Source organism: Vulpes vulpes, chromosome 4 (assembly GCF_048418805.1).
Source record: "Vulpes vulpes isolate BD-2025 chromosome 4, VulVul3, whole genome shotgun sequence".
Taxonomy (NCBI): Eukaryota; Metazoa; Chordata; class Mammalia; order Carnivora; family Canidae; genus Vulpes; species Vulpes vulpes.
In genome coordinates, this window is record NC_132783.1 from 133,463,890 (window position 1) to 133,482,056 (window position 18,167).

General features: G+C 40.2%; 1 protein-coding gene across 2 annotated transcripts in view; it reads right to left on the minus strand.

Moving 5' to 3' along the window:
- The window catches only part of NPR3 (natriuretic peptide receptor 3), a 70,522-nt gene that overhangs the window by 35,873 nt on the left and 16,482 nt on the right, over positions 1-18,167 (minus strand). For both annotated transcript variants that reach the window (XM_025984101.2, XM_025984099.2), the window contains exon 3: positions 12,039-12,205. In XM_025984101.2, coding sequence (XP_025839886.1) covers positions 12,039-12,205 — 167 coding nt within the window. The remainder of the gene's footprint in view (positions 1-12,038; positions 12,206-18,167) is intronic.

Below are 18,167 nucleotides of genomic sequence, written 5' to 3' on the forward strand. Positions count from 1 at the left end.
ATTCTTAAAAACTAGGCTCTAATTTTGCAAAAGTACACTTGCAGCTGTATCTTTGCTAATGCAAATTGAACACAAAACACTGCAGTTACTTACGTATGCAGAGAGGGGTTCTGTGAACACAAACACGTGCCATAGAATGGCAACCACTTCAAACCTGAAGAAAAGTTGGTCTCTGGTTTTTAAAAACTACAGTAATAAAAATTTCCAAGAGACTTTTTTGAGGTATTGTCGCAAGCAGCAGCATAGTGTATTGTAATAAAAGTCTCCTAAAAGGGGATTGTTTGGAAGGGGTGTGTGTGTGATGATTGTTACACTGTGATTTTTCAATAAGGGATATGTACCTTCCAACCCAGATACAGACAATGAAAGGCAGCCTCTAAATTAAGACTAAAGTCAGAAAAACACTTTCAATACATAATAACAGAAACCCGGGGATAGGAAAGCTCCTTGACGCGGTAGCCCGAATCTCTGGTTTTACAATAGAGGAAGCCCCAAGAGGTAAAGGGACCTGGCCAACGGCTATCTCTGCCCAAGGCCACTGCCCTAGTCCATGGTCAGGAAATCTGCCTTCTCTCCTACAGCTCTTTCCCAGCTGGATTGCATTTGGCTCTAGAATAATGCTGTCTGCAATACTGGAGATTACCAGGGGTTGGATCACATTCAGAGGAGACAGTCCCTGCTTTGGAAGGTAACTGAGCCCCACAATGGGGACATCTTAATATGTTTAATGTCTTTAAATGCTTTTTAACTCGTTTTCCAAAGTATTTTGTTTTACAATAAGAGAGTCCTAACAGATTCTAGAAAGGGTTTTAAATCCTTGCCACTGCATTGTAATAAATTACAAATAACCTACCAGGAGGCAAACAGCCCCCGTTATTGTCATTTAAATATCCCATCTTTTAACCTTAAAAGTCCACTTGGCTTTTAAAACATCTACTTTAAAACCTAAACGTCTACTTTGGCCAAAGGATCCCTAGATGATGTTCCTGTATACGTACAAAAGAATCATTTTCAAGTGAGGCTGGTATATAAGTTATATTAGAGGAGTTTAGCCCTAGACATAAAGTAAAAAAAAAAAAAAAAAATTCATACACCAGTATAATAAACCTGTAAAAGAACAACCCTTTCCTTAGTATTACTGTTGATGTGTGTTGTTTGTGTATAGTTGTTTTTAAAGAATCATAGAAGGAACACATGTCTGTGAGGGTGAGGAAATGAGCACTAAGCTATTAAGTCAAGAAAAAATAGACACTAGAAGGGAAACTAGAACCAAACAGGAATTTCTAAAGGAGCTACAGCATTGGGGTCCAAAAGAAACATGATAGATCCCTCTCTCAAACACACACAACTCTCTTCCTTGCTTTAAATATAGCAAGATTACTCACCCACACCTGTCACTACCAAAAACAAACAAACAAACAAACACACAAAACAGGATGGCATCGCCATCTTTGAACATTTGCGTAGTCCTGAGATTCAACAATCCAAGGAGACTTCTGGAAAAACACAAAGTCCCTCCAAAATCCCTACCAAAAAAAAAAAAAAAACCATTACAAGAATTTTTTAAGGTGCAAACTTCTAAGTGGAAAGAGTGCAGGAAGGAAAGAGTAGATGAGAAACATCAACAAAATTCTGAAAGCTGGAAAGGGGTGACTAACACAACAGACCCAAAAAACTAAAGCTGGAGTGTGCACAGGAACAGAGCAGGGAGCTCCACTAGAAAACAAAGAATTCTTGTAAAGAGATTCTAGAACTGGAGACACTAGTTATCTCTGGAGGCAGGGATGCCACACAGCTGAAAATGGCAGGATTAGTTGAAAGTCTGTACAGATCACCTCAAGTCAGATGAACGCATCCCTCCCCCAGCCACCGCCAAACCTTACCCAGAGAAGAAATTATCCCTTTCTATCCAGGCAGAAAACAGGTTTATCGGCTGAAAGTGTTGACACACAAAAAAATATCTGAACAGGAAGATATCAGGCTGGAGTCCCAGTGACCATAAAACTGAAAGTGGGGTTCAAGTGAAAATTCTACAATCCTAGAGGTAAGGCTTCCCCACCATGGTCTCCCAGAATGTACAGAAGCCTTATGACTCTCAGGAAGGGATTTGGAGGAGAATTCTTTAGTTAACCCGATGAGCCTAAGAGAAACAACCTCCAGCTAATCATATTTGGGATAACCCTTTGAAAAAGCTAGCTCAATATCTTATCACCTTACAATAATATCTACCTCTAAACAAGTTCTCATGCACACAGAGCTTCTAGATAGCCTCTTTCATGGATCACCCTTAAATGTAAATAGCTAAGGATTACCAATAGTTTAAGAAAACCTTGTAATATGAAAGAGAAAGAAATCAAAAGTAATATTTTTAAAGGAATTTGAAATAAGTAATGAAGAAAGTAAAAGAAAACTTACAAAAAACAACTTGTTTCAACAAAAGATACCAGAATTACAAAAATCATCTGTTTTGTGTTCCCTTAGAAAATATTCTACTTACTAAATGATGACAGTCTACCAATTATAAATGGATCCCAACTTCAGATAAGTTAAAATGTGAAATAAGTGTACTCTAGAACTGATGAAAGGGTATATACAGAAAGATAAGATATTAAATCCAGGAAACAATAGAAGAGTACTATTTTTTAGAAAGAGAGGTACTCAGATAATAAGAGAGAGCTCTTGGAAATTATAACTATGATAGCAAAATTTAAAAATTCAATGGGAAGTTTGGAAAATAAAGTTGAGGCAATCTCTCAGAAAGGAAAAGAAAAAGGCAGAGTTGAAAATGGCAGAAAAAATTGGAGAATCAACTGAAAAGAGCTGACATCCAACTTTAAAATTCTGGAAAGAGCAAACAAAGTGACGAGCACAAAGATTTTATAAGACCCACACCAAGACACATCATTGTGAAACAGCAGAGCACCAGTGAGCCAATTGTCTGCCTGTGGCCTCCAATTCATTTCCCCTCCCTACATCTGCTTTGCTCTGCTCTATATCATAGGCAGATAATCCTTCCAGGCTGCATAGCCCTGTCAGCTGACTTCTGGTTGGTTCAGCCAACAGGAAGTACTGGTGGAAAAGTCAGGAAGAAGGGAAAAGCCAGGATATTTCTTCCTCTCTCCCATCTCGCCTTAGGTAGCAACCATCTCTGGCAAAGGATGTATTTCTTCCATGCTTCTAGCTCCTGTGACCAGCCCTAACTCTTTGGCCCCTCTTTGGTATAACTATTTCTCTCCTGGTCTTGCTACCTCTGGAAGTAGTAATAGCTCTTGCTGTTGCAGTTTCTGGTTTGCCTTACTATTCCACTTGGCATTTCAGCTTTTCCTACACCTTAAATTTAGCTTCTCCTATTAAACTCCTTCTGTTGAATTACCTAGTTTTTCTTGACCAGACCCTGATTAAACAATCGACAACAACTAAAGGCTTCTAGAAGTAGAGGGGGGAAAAAGTGACATAAAAAGGATAAATAATCAGAAAGGTAACACCAAAAGCTCCAAAACAATAGAGCAATGATATCAAAATTTGAGGGAAAATTAATCTTCAAACGAAAATTTTATACCCAGCTAAATAATCGATTATATAAAACAATAAAACAAAATGTTTTCTGATATTCAAAGTCTCAAAAGATTTCCACTCATACCACCTTCTCCCTCAAAACTAGAATAAAATTCAACTAAGAAGATTTGACATCCAAGAAAAAGGAGAACAAATACAGGAAAAAACTGAAGGACATTTCCAGTTTGATAGTAAAGGAAGCAATTACTCTAAACTGGAGCAGAAAAACAGGAACTGAAAAAGAAAAATCAATACCATCCTTATAGGGAATGAGAATGAAATAGTGAGAACTACATGGAAGCAAATAGAAAAACAAGAAAATTATTAACTTCAGAGGAAAAGGGCTATACAGGAAAGGAAATGTAATCAATCATAAAACACCACATGGTTCTGCTACCTGGTTCAATATTATACAGTCATAATAATAACTTTGAATATGGGGGGTAGCTTTTCTTCAATTTTTTTTTAAGAATGTACCTTTAACTAAAAACTATGTTATAAAATACTGGAAGAATGGAAGGATGGAAGGAAAATTAGTATTTGTAGAAAAAGTGTGTAAATTTCTTTCCATTTTAGAAAATAATGAGATATCAAATTTTTCATATCAAAAACAGCAGTATAAATAAGCTATTTTAAAAATATAGAGGGAAACAGCAGAAGAAGCCAATAAAAACATTAAGGATTATTGCCTCTAAGGGATGGGAGTCAGGAGTAGAGAAGAACAGGACACTGCTGTTTGTCCATAACTCTTACAGTAGCATAAATTTATTTTTAATTCAGTCAGGTTCTTTTTTCATTTGTTGTATTCAATCTAGAAAGCCCTGTATTACTTTGGTTTCAACAACAACAACATCAGGGGAAGAAGGTGAGCTTCACCCAAAGGCAGAGCCAACTGTTCATGAGGCCAGCCAGTGAATGGGCCACAGAAGTGCCAAACACAATAGGGAGAATGGGGCAAGGCCAAGAGTGGGATTTACACGACTGAAAAGTCAGACAGGCTGCCAGAGGGGAAAAGATGTCTCCAGCCCTGGCTCAGTCTAAATTGAGAAATAGTAGCAAGGACAAATTTAAGTCTACCTCTTAAAGTCATAATGTGAAAACACTAGGAACTAGAAAGACTAGACTGACTCTCTAGTCCAAAATGAAGGAAGGAAGGAATGACCTAGTATCTCTTTCATCTCAGCAATAAACTAATGGTTTTAGAAGTTAAAATTAGGAAATACTCAAACATTTAGGTGTTTCTTCATTTTCTTCCAGGGGAGTGATTTTTCAATGCAGTTGCACATGCACAATGTTATGCCCTACCCATGAGAATACACAGGGCTTCCGACAATAACTGGGCAAATGGAATGCTGACTAGCCATCGTCTAGTTCAATGACTCTTACTTTTTTGTGACACTAACCCCATTAAGAATCAGGTGAAGGGTCCTGGCCCCTCTCTCCAGAAACATACACCTACTCCCTAGTACTTCCTTCCTTTTCCTACACCCTGCACCCTATTCCCTAGAGCATCACCTGAAAATACTAAGACCATGGATATTTTCATATATACACCACACAGGGTCTGCTACAAGATAAACTGTCCACACCTCTGTGAGTACTGTCAGTGTACCAGAATGCTTTACGTTGTGGTGCATAATGTTTTATATCCATGCTAGCATAGAGATGCAGCTCTGGTGGGCTTCCAGAGCTCATGGCCATGGATATACCTGCTTCAGTATTTTTAGGTAAAGAGGACCTCATCCCAGGTAGGACCACTGCAGGGTCACAGATCAAGCTCACAACCATGCTATCTGGAGAACTCAGTAAACAGCATCTCATGATCTAGAAAATAATGATTTACACTGCAGAAGAAAACAAGGAAAACAGGTTGCTGCAGATGAAGAGACAGACAGACTACTAGCCAGATTTTGTCAAGCGTGTAAAAGAGTAAAGAGAAATTGATATCTTAAAAGAGCGTATTTGGGCAGGCAGGGTGCAGGAAAAGGAAGGAAGTACTTCAGCCTGTGTTGCCTGCCAGGCTCACTTGTAGGACCCGAGACACTTAATCTTCAGGTCATGGGTTCACCTCCATGTTGGGCACGTTGTTAATAAAAGGGTCAGACTGATGTAGTGGAAAAAGAAAGTCATTGAAGCAGGAGTCAGGGGATGCAACTAATCTTGGCTTGGCTACCACACAGTGCATTCTAAAACCAAATGCCAGGGCTCTAGAATTGGAACCACTCACACGGCAAAGGCCAAACACCCATTAAGATACCCTTGAGTGAGATCCACTGCCCATATGGCTCCACCAGAAAAGGCCAAGCAGGCACTTTCCAAATACTTGTCTGAGCCACGGTGGGAGCCCCTCTGATACTTGAGGGCCTCTTCAGTGGAGTCTTACTTCTAACTTTAGGTTTCTGATGATTCTCAGAGAATCTTCAGAATCCCCATTATGAAAACCCATTACTATCCCCCAATACCATCTCCCACAACGTAAGTGAAACTGACTCCTCACTTTGTGGACTGAACAAGGTCTGGTACAGGATTCCATCACCACCCAACATTGTTACATTGAGTGAAGCGTACTAGTTACGTCTGGAAAGGCCACCTCACCTGCCTGGGCCTCAGTTTCTACCTTTCCATCACTGTGATGAGAGTAGGTCAGATTTGATGTTCTCTGGTTTAATGATAACTAAAATCATAAGCATGAAAATAAAAGTTTACATTTATTGGCTGCTTCCTTTGTACCAAGCACAGAACAAAGGGAGGCAAGAATGAACAGAAATAGTTCCTCCTCTCACAAGGGTTACAGTCTGGAAGAAGAGGCCAGATTTAATTAGAAAAGCCCACACATAGCTAGAGGCTATGATGGAAAGGATCAGAGTGCCTTAACATAGTGTGGAGTGTCAGGGAAGACATGTCCTGAGAAGGTGGTGTCTGAGTCGAGATCTAAAGGGTAAATAGGAGTAGTAGGGACCACAGACGTGCAGAAGCATCATATACACTGGTATGGAGTATAAGAAACGAAAGTAAGAGAAATAATAGCTATTGTCCATTAAATATTTACTAAGCATCTGGCATTGTGTTAAATATTATTTATATACAATTCTTTAGTTCTCTCAACAGCCTTGTCAGTTAAAAATTATTATCCTCATTTTATATATAGTCAGTAAACTAAGGCACAGAGTTTCAGAAATGTGCCCAAGATAAGAACAGTAAGAGGCAGAGGCAGGTCTATGAAACCCCAAGGCCACATATTTTAACCATCACGCTGCACTGTCTCCAGTAATGGCCCCTGGGCTCCACTAAAACATGATGTATCAGAATGGAATAGGTCTCCATTAGGTTCACTAGTAAAAAAACAAATGTACTTTAAAAATATTTGTCAGTTAAGTGGCTGACTTGATTTTGGCCTAGGTCATGATCTCAGGGTGCTGAGATTGAGCCCCATTTCATGGGGCTCTGTGCTCAGCGGGGAATATGCTTGATATTCTCTCCCTCCTCTTCTCCCTCTGCCCCTCCCTCCACCTGCACGTGTTCTCTCTCTCTCTCCAAAATAAATAAATATTTTAATATATATATTTTATATTTTTATGTTACCTGTAAGAATGGTGAAAACATCATCCTAAAGACACATGTACTAAGAACTAGACCATTACAGTACATGCAACAGATACAGCCCTAATGATAGCCCTGCCCTAAGTAGTCTGATTTTCTATCACACCACACACATGCACCCACCAAACTACCCACCACAGATGAGGAAAACAGGAGTAGATATTTGACCCAGAGATGCTAATGTACAGGTTGCCAATAAATAGCCTCTGAGATGATGCAGCTGAAGAAGCTGTACCTAGGCAAACATGCATAGGTTCAACCATAATCTTACTCCCCACAATATGACCTGGGAAATAGAGAAGCTCAAAGTCTTGAAGTATACAGAGACCAGAGTTATGCCTGGAGTGCAGACATTGTTAACATTAGAAAAATCTAGTAATGAAAATGATGTTTAAAAAATACAAACTTCCAGTTATATGATAAATAAGTTCTGAAAATCTAATGTACAGTATGATAACTATAGTTAATACGATATTGTATATTTGAAAGGTGCCAAGATAGTAGATTATAAAACTTCTCATCACAAGAAAAAAATGTTTTGTAACTATGCAAGGTGATGGAGGTTAACTAAACTTACTGTGGTAAGCACTGTGCCATATATACATATATAAAATATTAATTTATATGATATATGTCAATTTTATCTCAACAAAACTGGAAGAGAGAAAAATCTAGTAGTGCGACTTAGCACATTATAACAGAATTAAGAAAAAAATCATCTGATTATTTCAGCAGATATAGAAAAGGCATTTAATGAATTTCAAACACCCCAACCTACACAGATGATAAAATTGCATAGAACTTAATATGCACACTCTATGCACACACACACACACACACACACACACACACAGGTCAGTGCACTGTATCAGTATCAATATCTGTATTGTGATCATATACATAATTTTCCAAAGTGTTACCGATGGGGAAAATTGGGCAATATATACAACCAATCTCTCTGTACTGCATCTTAAAACTGCAAGTATCTCAATTTTAAAAATTCAGTTTTAAAAAGAGAGGCCAAGAGGTAGAGATGGGGGAAAAAAGGGTGGGATAAAGGAAAAGAAAATCAATTTTATGGAAACAAAATTGCATTAATCCATCAAAATTTGAAATCAAAATCTTTTAATTCAAAATTTTGAAATCAAAATTTGAAATCAAAATTACTATTCTACCTAACTCGGGGAAACGAACTAGGGGTGGTGGAAGGGGGGAGGAGGGCGGGGGTTGGAGAGGAATGGGTGACGGGCACTGAGGTGGACACTTGATGGGATGAGCACTGGGTGTTTTTCTGTATGTTGGTAAATTGAACACCAATAAAAATTAATTAAAAAAAAAAAGAAATGGCAAGCCTGAAACTGTAAAATGAACGTTTCATACTCTGTTACACAAAAAAAAAAAAAAACAAAAAACAAAATTACTATTCTAATAGTAATTTCATTTAAAAAATCAGAGCCACTCAACCTCTCAATGTTTCAGTATAGACTTACAAAAGTTTAAAGTTTCAAATTTTTGCATTTTGAGACGATCAGAACCTTTTAAAGGCTGCTGCCAACATGCTAAATATGATGAGTGCAGTACAACACATATGACATAGTGTCAGGGGTATATTACAATTCACAGTGCCTATGATAAAAACCTGTGTCCAAAGTCTTTCCCTAAATTACACTATATAAACTTCAATACTTGTTGTGCTATTTTTGTTTCAGTTATTCTAATAAAAGATGCAATTGTGCCAAACAAAACAAAACTTCACCAACAAAGAATAGAAGGGAACTTCCATAATCTAACAAGGACTCTCCCCAAAATTCCACACTAAACATTATGCTAAAATGATGATATAAATAGATATGAGATGTTATGTGTTCTTCATATTAAAGTTAAAAACAAGGCAAGGTTGCCCACTATCACTGCTTATATTTAATACTGTACTGGGATCCTAGCCAGTGCCATTAAAAGTTTTAATTTAATTAGTTATACTTAATTTAATGAAGTATACTTTTAATTAAGCATACCTAGGAAAAGAATTAAAAAGAAACAAAACTGCCACTATTCACAAGTCATGTGATTGTTTAGAAAATGAGTGGTAAACTTTAGAACTCATAAGGGAGTCCACCAAAGTTGCTGGATTTGAAATCAGTAGCAGAGGCTGAAAAGCCCATGATGAGTGTCATGAACTGAAGTTCTAAATAAGTAGATAAGAAAACCCGTTAGTATAAAGAAGAGAAGAAAAGACCTTTACAAAAGAGCTGAGTCCCAGAATGAAGACCACCAAGCCTTGCGAGCTGTGTTAAGCATCTCCTGCTGCGTTAGATCAAGGTCTAGCACCTATGATTCCCAGCTACAGCAGCTCCTGGGTCTTTGACTCCCCTATCTCCCTCTTCCACAATACTCACCACAACCTCCTGTCTAAACTAACCCAATGAACATCTGCAACTAGCGCTCAAAAGAGCCCAACCAGAACACACATAACTTATGCTGGGGCACCTGGGTGGTTCAGTCAGTTAAGCATCTGACTCTTGATTTCAGCTCAGGTCATGATCTCAGGATTATGAGATCCAGCCCCTTGCCAGGCCTCTGTGCTGAGCAGGGAGTCTGCCTTAGAGTCTCAATCTCTCCCTCCTCCTCCGTCCCTCCCGACCCCTGCTTGCTCTCAGGCACTCTCTCTAAAAATAAATAAATCTTAAAAAAAAAAAACATAAAATATGAAAAGTAGATGCATGTTTAAAATTGGCATAAATTCTTATAAGATCTAATTTCTACCTAAAATTATAATTCTTATTTACTTATAAAGTCATTTTTAATGATCCCATCATCAGAGAGAAACAATATTGTAATCAACTACACCTAATCTCTAAAGCACTTGGCTTGGAATATATTATGGATCTTTTCAGTAGGTACAGAGGAACATACTTCTTTTGTCCAAGAAACATCATTATGTGGAACAGCCTCTATTTTAATACTTGAACTTCAACAGCCTCAGGTAGGAGGCCAAACAAAAATGTTCAGTGCTTTTATGTTCTTTCCTATTCCTGAGGCAAAGGACTTGGATGATGACAATACTATCATAGGTTTCCTCAAACTTGGCTCTATTGCCGAAGCTCTACTTCTTTCATGATTCAGAACCCACTGTCCTATATGGTAGCCACTAGTCACATATGGCTACTGAGCATTTGAACAGAATTAGATATGTTGTAAGGCTAAAATACACACTGGATTTCAAAGACTTTACATAATAAAAAGAATTTATAATCTCCTCCATAGTTTTTACGTTGATTAATGTTGAAAGAACATTATATATTTAAATTTATATTTAAATAAAATGTGTTATTCAAATTAATTAATTTCACCTGGTTATTTTAACTTTTTAAAAATGTAACTACTAGAAATTTTATTTTATTTTTTTATTTATTTAGGATAGTCACAGAGAGAGAGAGAGAGAGAGAGGCAGAGACACAGGCAGAGGGAGAAGCAGGCTCCATGCACCAGGAGCCCGACATGGGATTCGATCCCGGGTCTCCAGGATTGCGCCCTGGGCCAAAGGCAGGCGCCAAACCGCTGCGCCACCCAGGGATCCCCCTAGAAATTTTAAATTACATCTGTGGCATATATCTATGTAACAAATATATATATAACATATATACATACACACACACACACTGGGCAGTACTGATTTAGAAAGTCAAAAGGTATTTTAAATGATATGTGTATTACACCTAACATTTAAGACATGAATAAATAGGCTTTTAAGACCCTTTATATTTCTTTTGATAGCAAATTCTTATAAAGACAGGTGTAATATAACAATAGTATAAAAGAGGCATCCTTTATTGAGCTCCAACTTTTTGATGGAGCTAACACTAAATGCTTCAGATAGAATTATCAGTAATCCTCCCTACAGGGAGGAGTAGTTTGGACCAGGGAGATTGTGTAATTTGCCCTAGATCACACAGCTAAGTGTTAGATTCAGCCTCTGAATGTAGGTCTGTCTGAGGCCAATGTCTGTAGCCAGTAATACTTCAAATAAAGAAATTGAGAGAGGTCCTGTTTGGAAGTGCCCAAGTGAAACTGGTCATACGAAAATGGCCATTATCCACTTTGGGCAAGAACTATCCAAAGTGATCTACTTATTGCTGAGAAGGTGTTCCTTTTCTGCTTTAGACACTGAGGAGTTAACAGTTTTGAAAATCAGCTCACCAACCCAACCAGTCTGAGGAGTCCACTGCTCATCCTTCTCTGAGAAAAAATCTATAGGAGTAATGCAGAGTTTTGAGGAGCCACATAGCAAAGTGTGCCAGAGGCCTCAAAACAATGGTGCCAACCCTGGTATGGTCAGCTGTCTTTGGGGCCACCTCTTAGATGAGTTCCTTTGCTTGGTCCATAGTGTGTCCAAAGAATGCATCGGTAAAAACAGCACTCATGGAGTGGGAAGATCTGGAATACCTGAGAGACATTACACTGCCATAAGAGAGAAAAGCAGACTCGCCAAAAAGATTGCGAGAAGGGACTTCTAAAACTCAAATGATCTCTGCCATCAAGCTTTGGAAAAATTAAGCATGCAAAACTTTGGCACTCCATCATCCATCTTGTCCCCCAACACGCTCACAGCCAAATAGGCGATGGAAGTCTACGGACATCTGCTCAGCATTACCACAAGTACCCACAAAGAGCAATTTTCCCTCCTGCAGCAGTTGAAAAAGTGGGGTGGGGGTGACTGGGGGTGTGGGTACAGGCCAGAAAAAAAACACACAGAAAGCTCAGTGACATTCAGACACGAACCTAGGAAGTCTTGAATGGTTCAGAGTGGGACACTGTCACCTCTGATTTAATTAGAAGACTGTTTTCGGGATGCTGAAGGTCCAGGCCCATAATCAAGCACTTACATAATCCTCCTCATTGAGTCCTTGTTTCTCAACAGAACTTTTCACCTCCATGGAAAACTTCTCAAATTCAGGCTTCACTGTCCTCAGTAGAGTGATTGTTTGGAGGGACGAGTATGCTTGCTTAGCTTCAAAGTCATGTTTGTCTCCTCTCTTCCACGAGCCATCTCCTACAGAGAAATAAAAATATTTATAATTCCAAGGCAGTCACCATAAAGGGACCATTCTCCCTCTTCGACTGCAGTGTGTCACTGCATGTTACTTTGGCAGCTGGGGCAAGCGGTATTGTCATCGTTTTGCACTTGGATATAACCTGACAATGCCAAGATCCTCAAAGGAGAAGGCCTTGTGAACACGTGTTCTTTTGAAATGTGAGAGAGAAAGAAAAGCACGCTAGAGGTAACTGCCTTATAATAACCACGTAACTGTCATTTTCAGCCTCTGAGAACTGCAGCACTGCAGAAATAAGAAGAAAGTTTTTACTCCTTTCCATTCACATTGTTTTTTAAAATACCTACTATCAACTGTGGAGGTCAACTGAGTTGTTACGCTGGTACAATAAACCTGATGTTATGTGGATGTGGAATGACAGGAATGCCACGTATGACAACGGATATGCACAAGTATGATAAAGTTGGCGCTAGTCATAGAAAAAAGTTTGAGATTATTGATATTTTTTGAAATATTTCTGGAATCTCTTCAGAATGAAAGTAACTTAGGTGAACATGAGGACTTATCTCTCTCCAGTGCTGGCAACGTCATATAAAAATTATTTATTGGGCCATATCCATCAGTGCATCGATGGTGATAAAATAAAAATTGCTAACATTCATTGAGCGCTATTATAATAACAAAGCTCTATTTATTGAACACTGTATATGTATAAACTCATTTAATCTTCACAAGAGTCTATGTTGGCAAATTGAATTTAAATAAAATATTTTTTTATATATTTTTTAAAAACTCTTCACAAGACTCTGTGGTTCCGGTACATTATCCCCTTTTACAGTTGGGGAAATAGAGGCATTGAGAAACTGAGTGCCCCTTGCCTCACAGTGCTCCCGTTCACAAAAGCAAAGGCAAATGATGTGCATAAGATATATTACTCTTCTCTTTATGATTTCATTTTTGAGGGCACACGTGGCCTGCAGGACCCCAAAACGAAATGTTTGGCAATGAACTGTTGTTTCTATCAATTATCATTATGATCCCTACAGATCTCTGGAATCACCTCTAAGAATTCAACCTGCTGGAGTCCAACATCAGAGTCATTTGTGCGCATCGAGCCCTAGTCCACGGCCGGACACCTGGAGCCCAGCGGCTGAATAGTGAGGATGCTTGGGCTCCAGAGCATCCCTCTCCTCTTCCAGACAGAGCTTGGTGAAGAACTCCTATCAGTGCTTAAATCAGACAAATATCAGTGAACTACGTATGCCCCGCAAGGTTCTGTGATGGGCACCACGGTAGGCATTACGAATGTCTGGAACAGCCTCTGCCAGCCTCAAAAAAGGGATTCAGAGCCACCATATAAATAGCTGAAGTTATGACAGGGTAACAGCTAGGTCACTCTGGGCAGGAGGCGCCGAAGAGTACAAAGAAGCAAGCAGAAGGTGTAGGAAAAGGCAAGGGAAGGAAGGATGAAGCAGCATCTCGGGTCCTAAATGTATGAACAGGATTTTAATAGAAGGACAGCAAGACGTAAAGGGGTGCTTGGCAGAGCCATGGCACAGGCAAAGGTGCAAATGTATACGACACCCAGTAGGCAGCTGGGAGCCCCAGTCCACAGCTCGAGAAGGGGCAGAGGCAAAAGCTTGTGTGTGGTGTTGTCTAATGATAATCCTCATAATAGCAACCATTTACTAATTGTTTCTATGTGCCAGGGAGCTGTTAAAAGATAAATAAGACAGAGCTGAGGACAGAATTCATTAAAGACTAGATCCATTCTAAATTTCAGGCCACTAAACCAAACTTGACAAAGTCCTCCTCCATATGAAACCTCCCAAACACCAAGGAGGCGACCGCATGCAGGGCAGGCAGCGGTGCCTGTAGTGACCTCACTGCAGGTCCTGCCCCGAGCCAGGGGACAGCCAGCTGGGTGCTCGAGACACAGACAACGTGGCCTTTGATGAGGAGCCAAATCCATTCACCAGGAAGACCCCCCCTCCAATTCTAAGAATGTCCAGAACATCTTCATCCCAAGGAGGAACCCATTTCTTTTAAGCATGCAATCAAAGTTTATTGATTCTTTATCATTGATTTGAGATATCAAGACAACGGGAGTGAGCTCTGCAGGCCAAGAGGGTCAGAGTTTCTTAGCTCTAGGAAAGAGTACTCTCCAGGTGCCTAAGAAAGAAAATACTTAACCCTACAGGGGCAGAATTAGAAAACACACACAGAACTGAAAACAGCAAGTATCGCACTTACTGAAATAGGAAAACACTTTTTTTCTGAAAGAAAAAAAATACGATACAATACATCTGTCTACCGCAATCTAAAGGGTAATAACTTTGGAGTTTTGTCTCCTAGGAAAAAAAAGGAAAGCAGTAATGCTTAATAAATCTAATCCAAATTAAATACTTATCTAGTCACCACCATAATCAATCCCGTGACTGCCTGAGTTTGTGGGTGCTCCTTATTGTAATGTGTCAGTAACGCTGCCCACACCCAGGCTGTTGAACACTGGAAAAGCAGAGTTGGCTTGGCATGATGCCCCATCTGTAGGGACAAATTTAATTCAGTAGACAACTGGGTGCCTCTGGAGATTTATGAGTGTAACAGAAGAATGACATGATCAGAATCACGCCTTGGGAAATAGCAATGGATTCGCATGGGGAGACATGGAGGGTTCACAGCCACAGCCGTCCCGGCAAGAGGTTACGGGAGGCTATGCGAGGAAGTCACACTCCAAAAAGCCAAACATGCTTTTCTGCGTAGTTAGAATCACGAGCAAGTATTCTTTTGCTCTTTCTTTCTTTCTTTTTTTTTTTTTTTTTTTTTTGCATATGTGGGTGTGTGAATCTAGTGAATTTTCAATATTTACTGCTTTTAGAATCATAAGAAGAGGGAGAGCCCTTGAGAATGAAAGGAGAGGACAGTGCGAAGGAATCTCAAGACTCTACCAGAGTGAGGGAGTGAGGGACACCGGGAAGGGAGGCACATCGCTGGTGACGCCAGTGAGGAAAGCAAAAGGGGTTGTAATTAGAGGAAAGAGCAGAGCCAGATGGAGGAGGAGGGAAGTGATGTGGAAATGGTAATGATTTCAGTTAGGGTCACGGTCAATCCAAGGTGACCAACTCCAGAATGCCCAAGTGACAACACCAGGCTGGAGCTGGAAATAGTGGTGTGAAGCCAGAAAGAGGAGTGAGTGCTAGAGAGAGAGCTGGATGTCATTTCCAGATGGCCTCGAGTTAGACCAGGGCCTGACTGCACTGGATAAGAAAGAGAAGGGGGAAGGGCCGGGCACAGACACTTTGGGGATGGTGTTCCTAGTGGGCAGGAGGAGTATGAGGAGACAGAGAGGAGCTGACATGGAACCAAAGAATGCTGGGCCCACCAACACTAAGAAAACCTGGGTCTCCAGAAAGAAACTGGTGGAAACAATATGGAATGCTCTAGAGCTGTGCTGCCTAAGAGAGCAGCCACCAGCCACATGTGTGACTATTTAGATTTAAATTTATTAAAGTTAAGTACAATTTAGAATTCGGTTTCCCAGTCTCACGTGCCACACGTTGGGTGCTCGGTAGCCACATGGGGCTGGTAACCACCACCCTGGGCATCACAGAACACAGTCAGCATCACAGAAAGGCCCACTGGACAGCACTGCTTTAGAGGCACGGAGAAGGCCGTCGGTGACCTTGATGATAACACTTGCAGAGTGGCGAGCACTAACATCATATTCTTCCAGTGGTCCTGAGCATGAGATTAAGAAGAGGAAAAAGAAGTCTACTGAGTGAAAAGTAGGGAAGGTGCCTCTTTGCAGTTGTTTCAGAAACAAGGAAAGTGAATTTGCTTTGTTTTGTATTAAACATCATGGAGCCCCAAACTTGTGTGTAGAGTAAGAGCACAGAATATTTGTGAAAGAGATAACCTGCTCGTCACCAAGCCCTGTACTCAGCAATCTCGTGGCCACGGAGCTGGCGCTGGCAAGGGGTACCCACACCAGGATAACTAGCCGAGACAACACAGAAAATGTCCAAGAAATGAATGCCTGGAGCTCACCTGGGCTGGCTGTGTAGCATTATGGCTCTTGACCTCGGCTCACCCCACCCTCTCCAAATGTCCAGGTGTTATATGCTTGCCACGAACTAGGCTGGTCCAGTTGCTCCCAACAGTAATAACAGCACCACTTAGTGGGTGATGCCATTGTGAATGGCATTGGCTGTAGCATTTCATTCTTTAATCCTTTTAAAAACTCCATGAGGAAGATGTAAATATAACTGCCACCATACAGATGAGGAAACTGAGGCTCAAGGAAATTGATGTGCCCCAAGTCCCTTAGCTAATAAACAGAAGCAGGATTCAAATGCAAGCCAGACTCCAAACACTGCTGCCATGCCATCCCTGCTCCATATTCATCTCACGAGACTTTGAGGTGTCCCAAGCTTTAAAAATGAACATACGATGGGATGACAAAGTGTTAAAAAAAAAAAAAACAAAAGTAACACAGAAAGTAAGATCAAAAGAGGAAGTGTCTAAATGTGGTTTAACAACTGTTACAGTTCAAAGATTGTGTGAGAATTCTTTTTCTTTTCACATCATCCCAAACTGACTTTAATGTGCATATGTATTACTTTTATAGTAAAACATAATAAATCTAGTCTCTCCTCAATTTTTCTCTTTCCACTTTTAGCAAGTCAAATAATTGATGTGCATCCCCTAACTCTGCTATACTTCCATGTTCACCTTAATTAGTGCCCTCTGAGTTATTAGGAAGTCAAGAAAGCTCTACAATAATCTTAACAGCCCTGGACAGGATCACCCAAATAACTTGCCACCTAACTTACATCCAAAGATGATAATGCCAGTGAATAAGAATGCTGATAGGTGCTATTTAGAACTCTACAGGGCAATATAATATCATCTTCTCTCTAGATTTTTTAAAAAGATATATTGATTTGTTGATTTACAAGAGAGAGCATGTGTGTGAGCAGGGGGAAGGGGCAGAGAGAGAATCTCAAGCAGACCCCATGCTGAGCAGAGAGCCTGACAGAAGACTTAATCCCTGAACCCTGAGATCATGACCTGAGCTGAAATCATCAGATGTTTAACCAACTGAGGGAGGTGCCCAGACACCACTTCTCTAGATTTTTTTAAACCTATCCTGTCAGTCTTATTTTCCATCATTTGAAATCCTCCATAATATATTCTGAATTCCTATAACCATAATTTGAGCAGATCTGAGAATTTTTTTGAGTTCTCATCAAGAACAAACAATCCAGTAATTAGTAAATATGGACACTATCAATATGGGGTTCTTTTAAGATCTAATAGCAAGTATTAATTAAAATACAGCCTTTTTCTAGAACTGGTGTAGAGTTTGGTGTGAGGAAGCACAGGTAGAAAAGGATGTTGAAGAACTTTTCATGAACATGTATCTGATTGTTAGGGCACAATGGGGAGCCTAGGTGGCTCAGTCGGTTAAGGTTACAATTCTTGGTCTTGGCTCAAGTCATGATCTCATGGGTCGTGGAATGAAGCACCCGGTGGGGCTCCACGCTCAGCAGGGAGTCTGCTTGAAGATTCTCTCCCTCTGCCCCTCCCCCACTCTTGCACATGTGTGTACCTGGACTCATACACTCTCTGTCTCAAATAAATAAATCTTTTTTTTTTAATTTTTATTTATTTATGATAGTCACACAGAGAGAGAGAGAGAGGCAGAGACACAGGCAGAGGGAGAAGCAGGCTCCATGCACCGGGAGCCCGATGTGGGATTCGATCCCAGGTCTCCAGGATCGCGCCCTGGGCCAAAGGCAGGCGCCAAACCGCTGCGCCACCCAGGGATCCCTCAAATAAATAAATCTTTAAAAAAAAAAAATCTCAGAGAAGATCCCTTACTGATGATAGACACCAGAACCTTGATCTAGGTCTCTCTGCCTGCCAGAAGATTCTGTTTACTGCTTCTGCCCTAGGGAG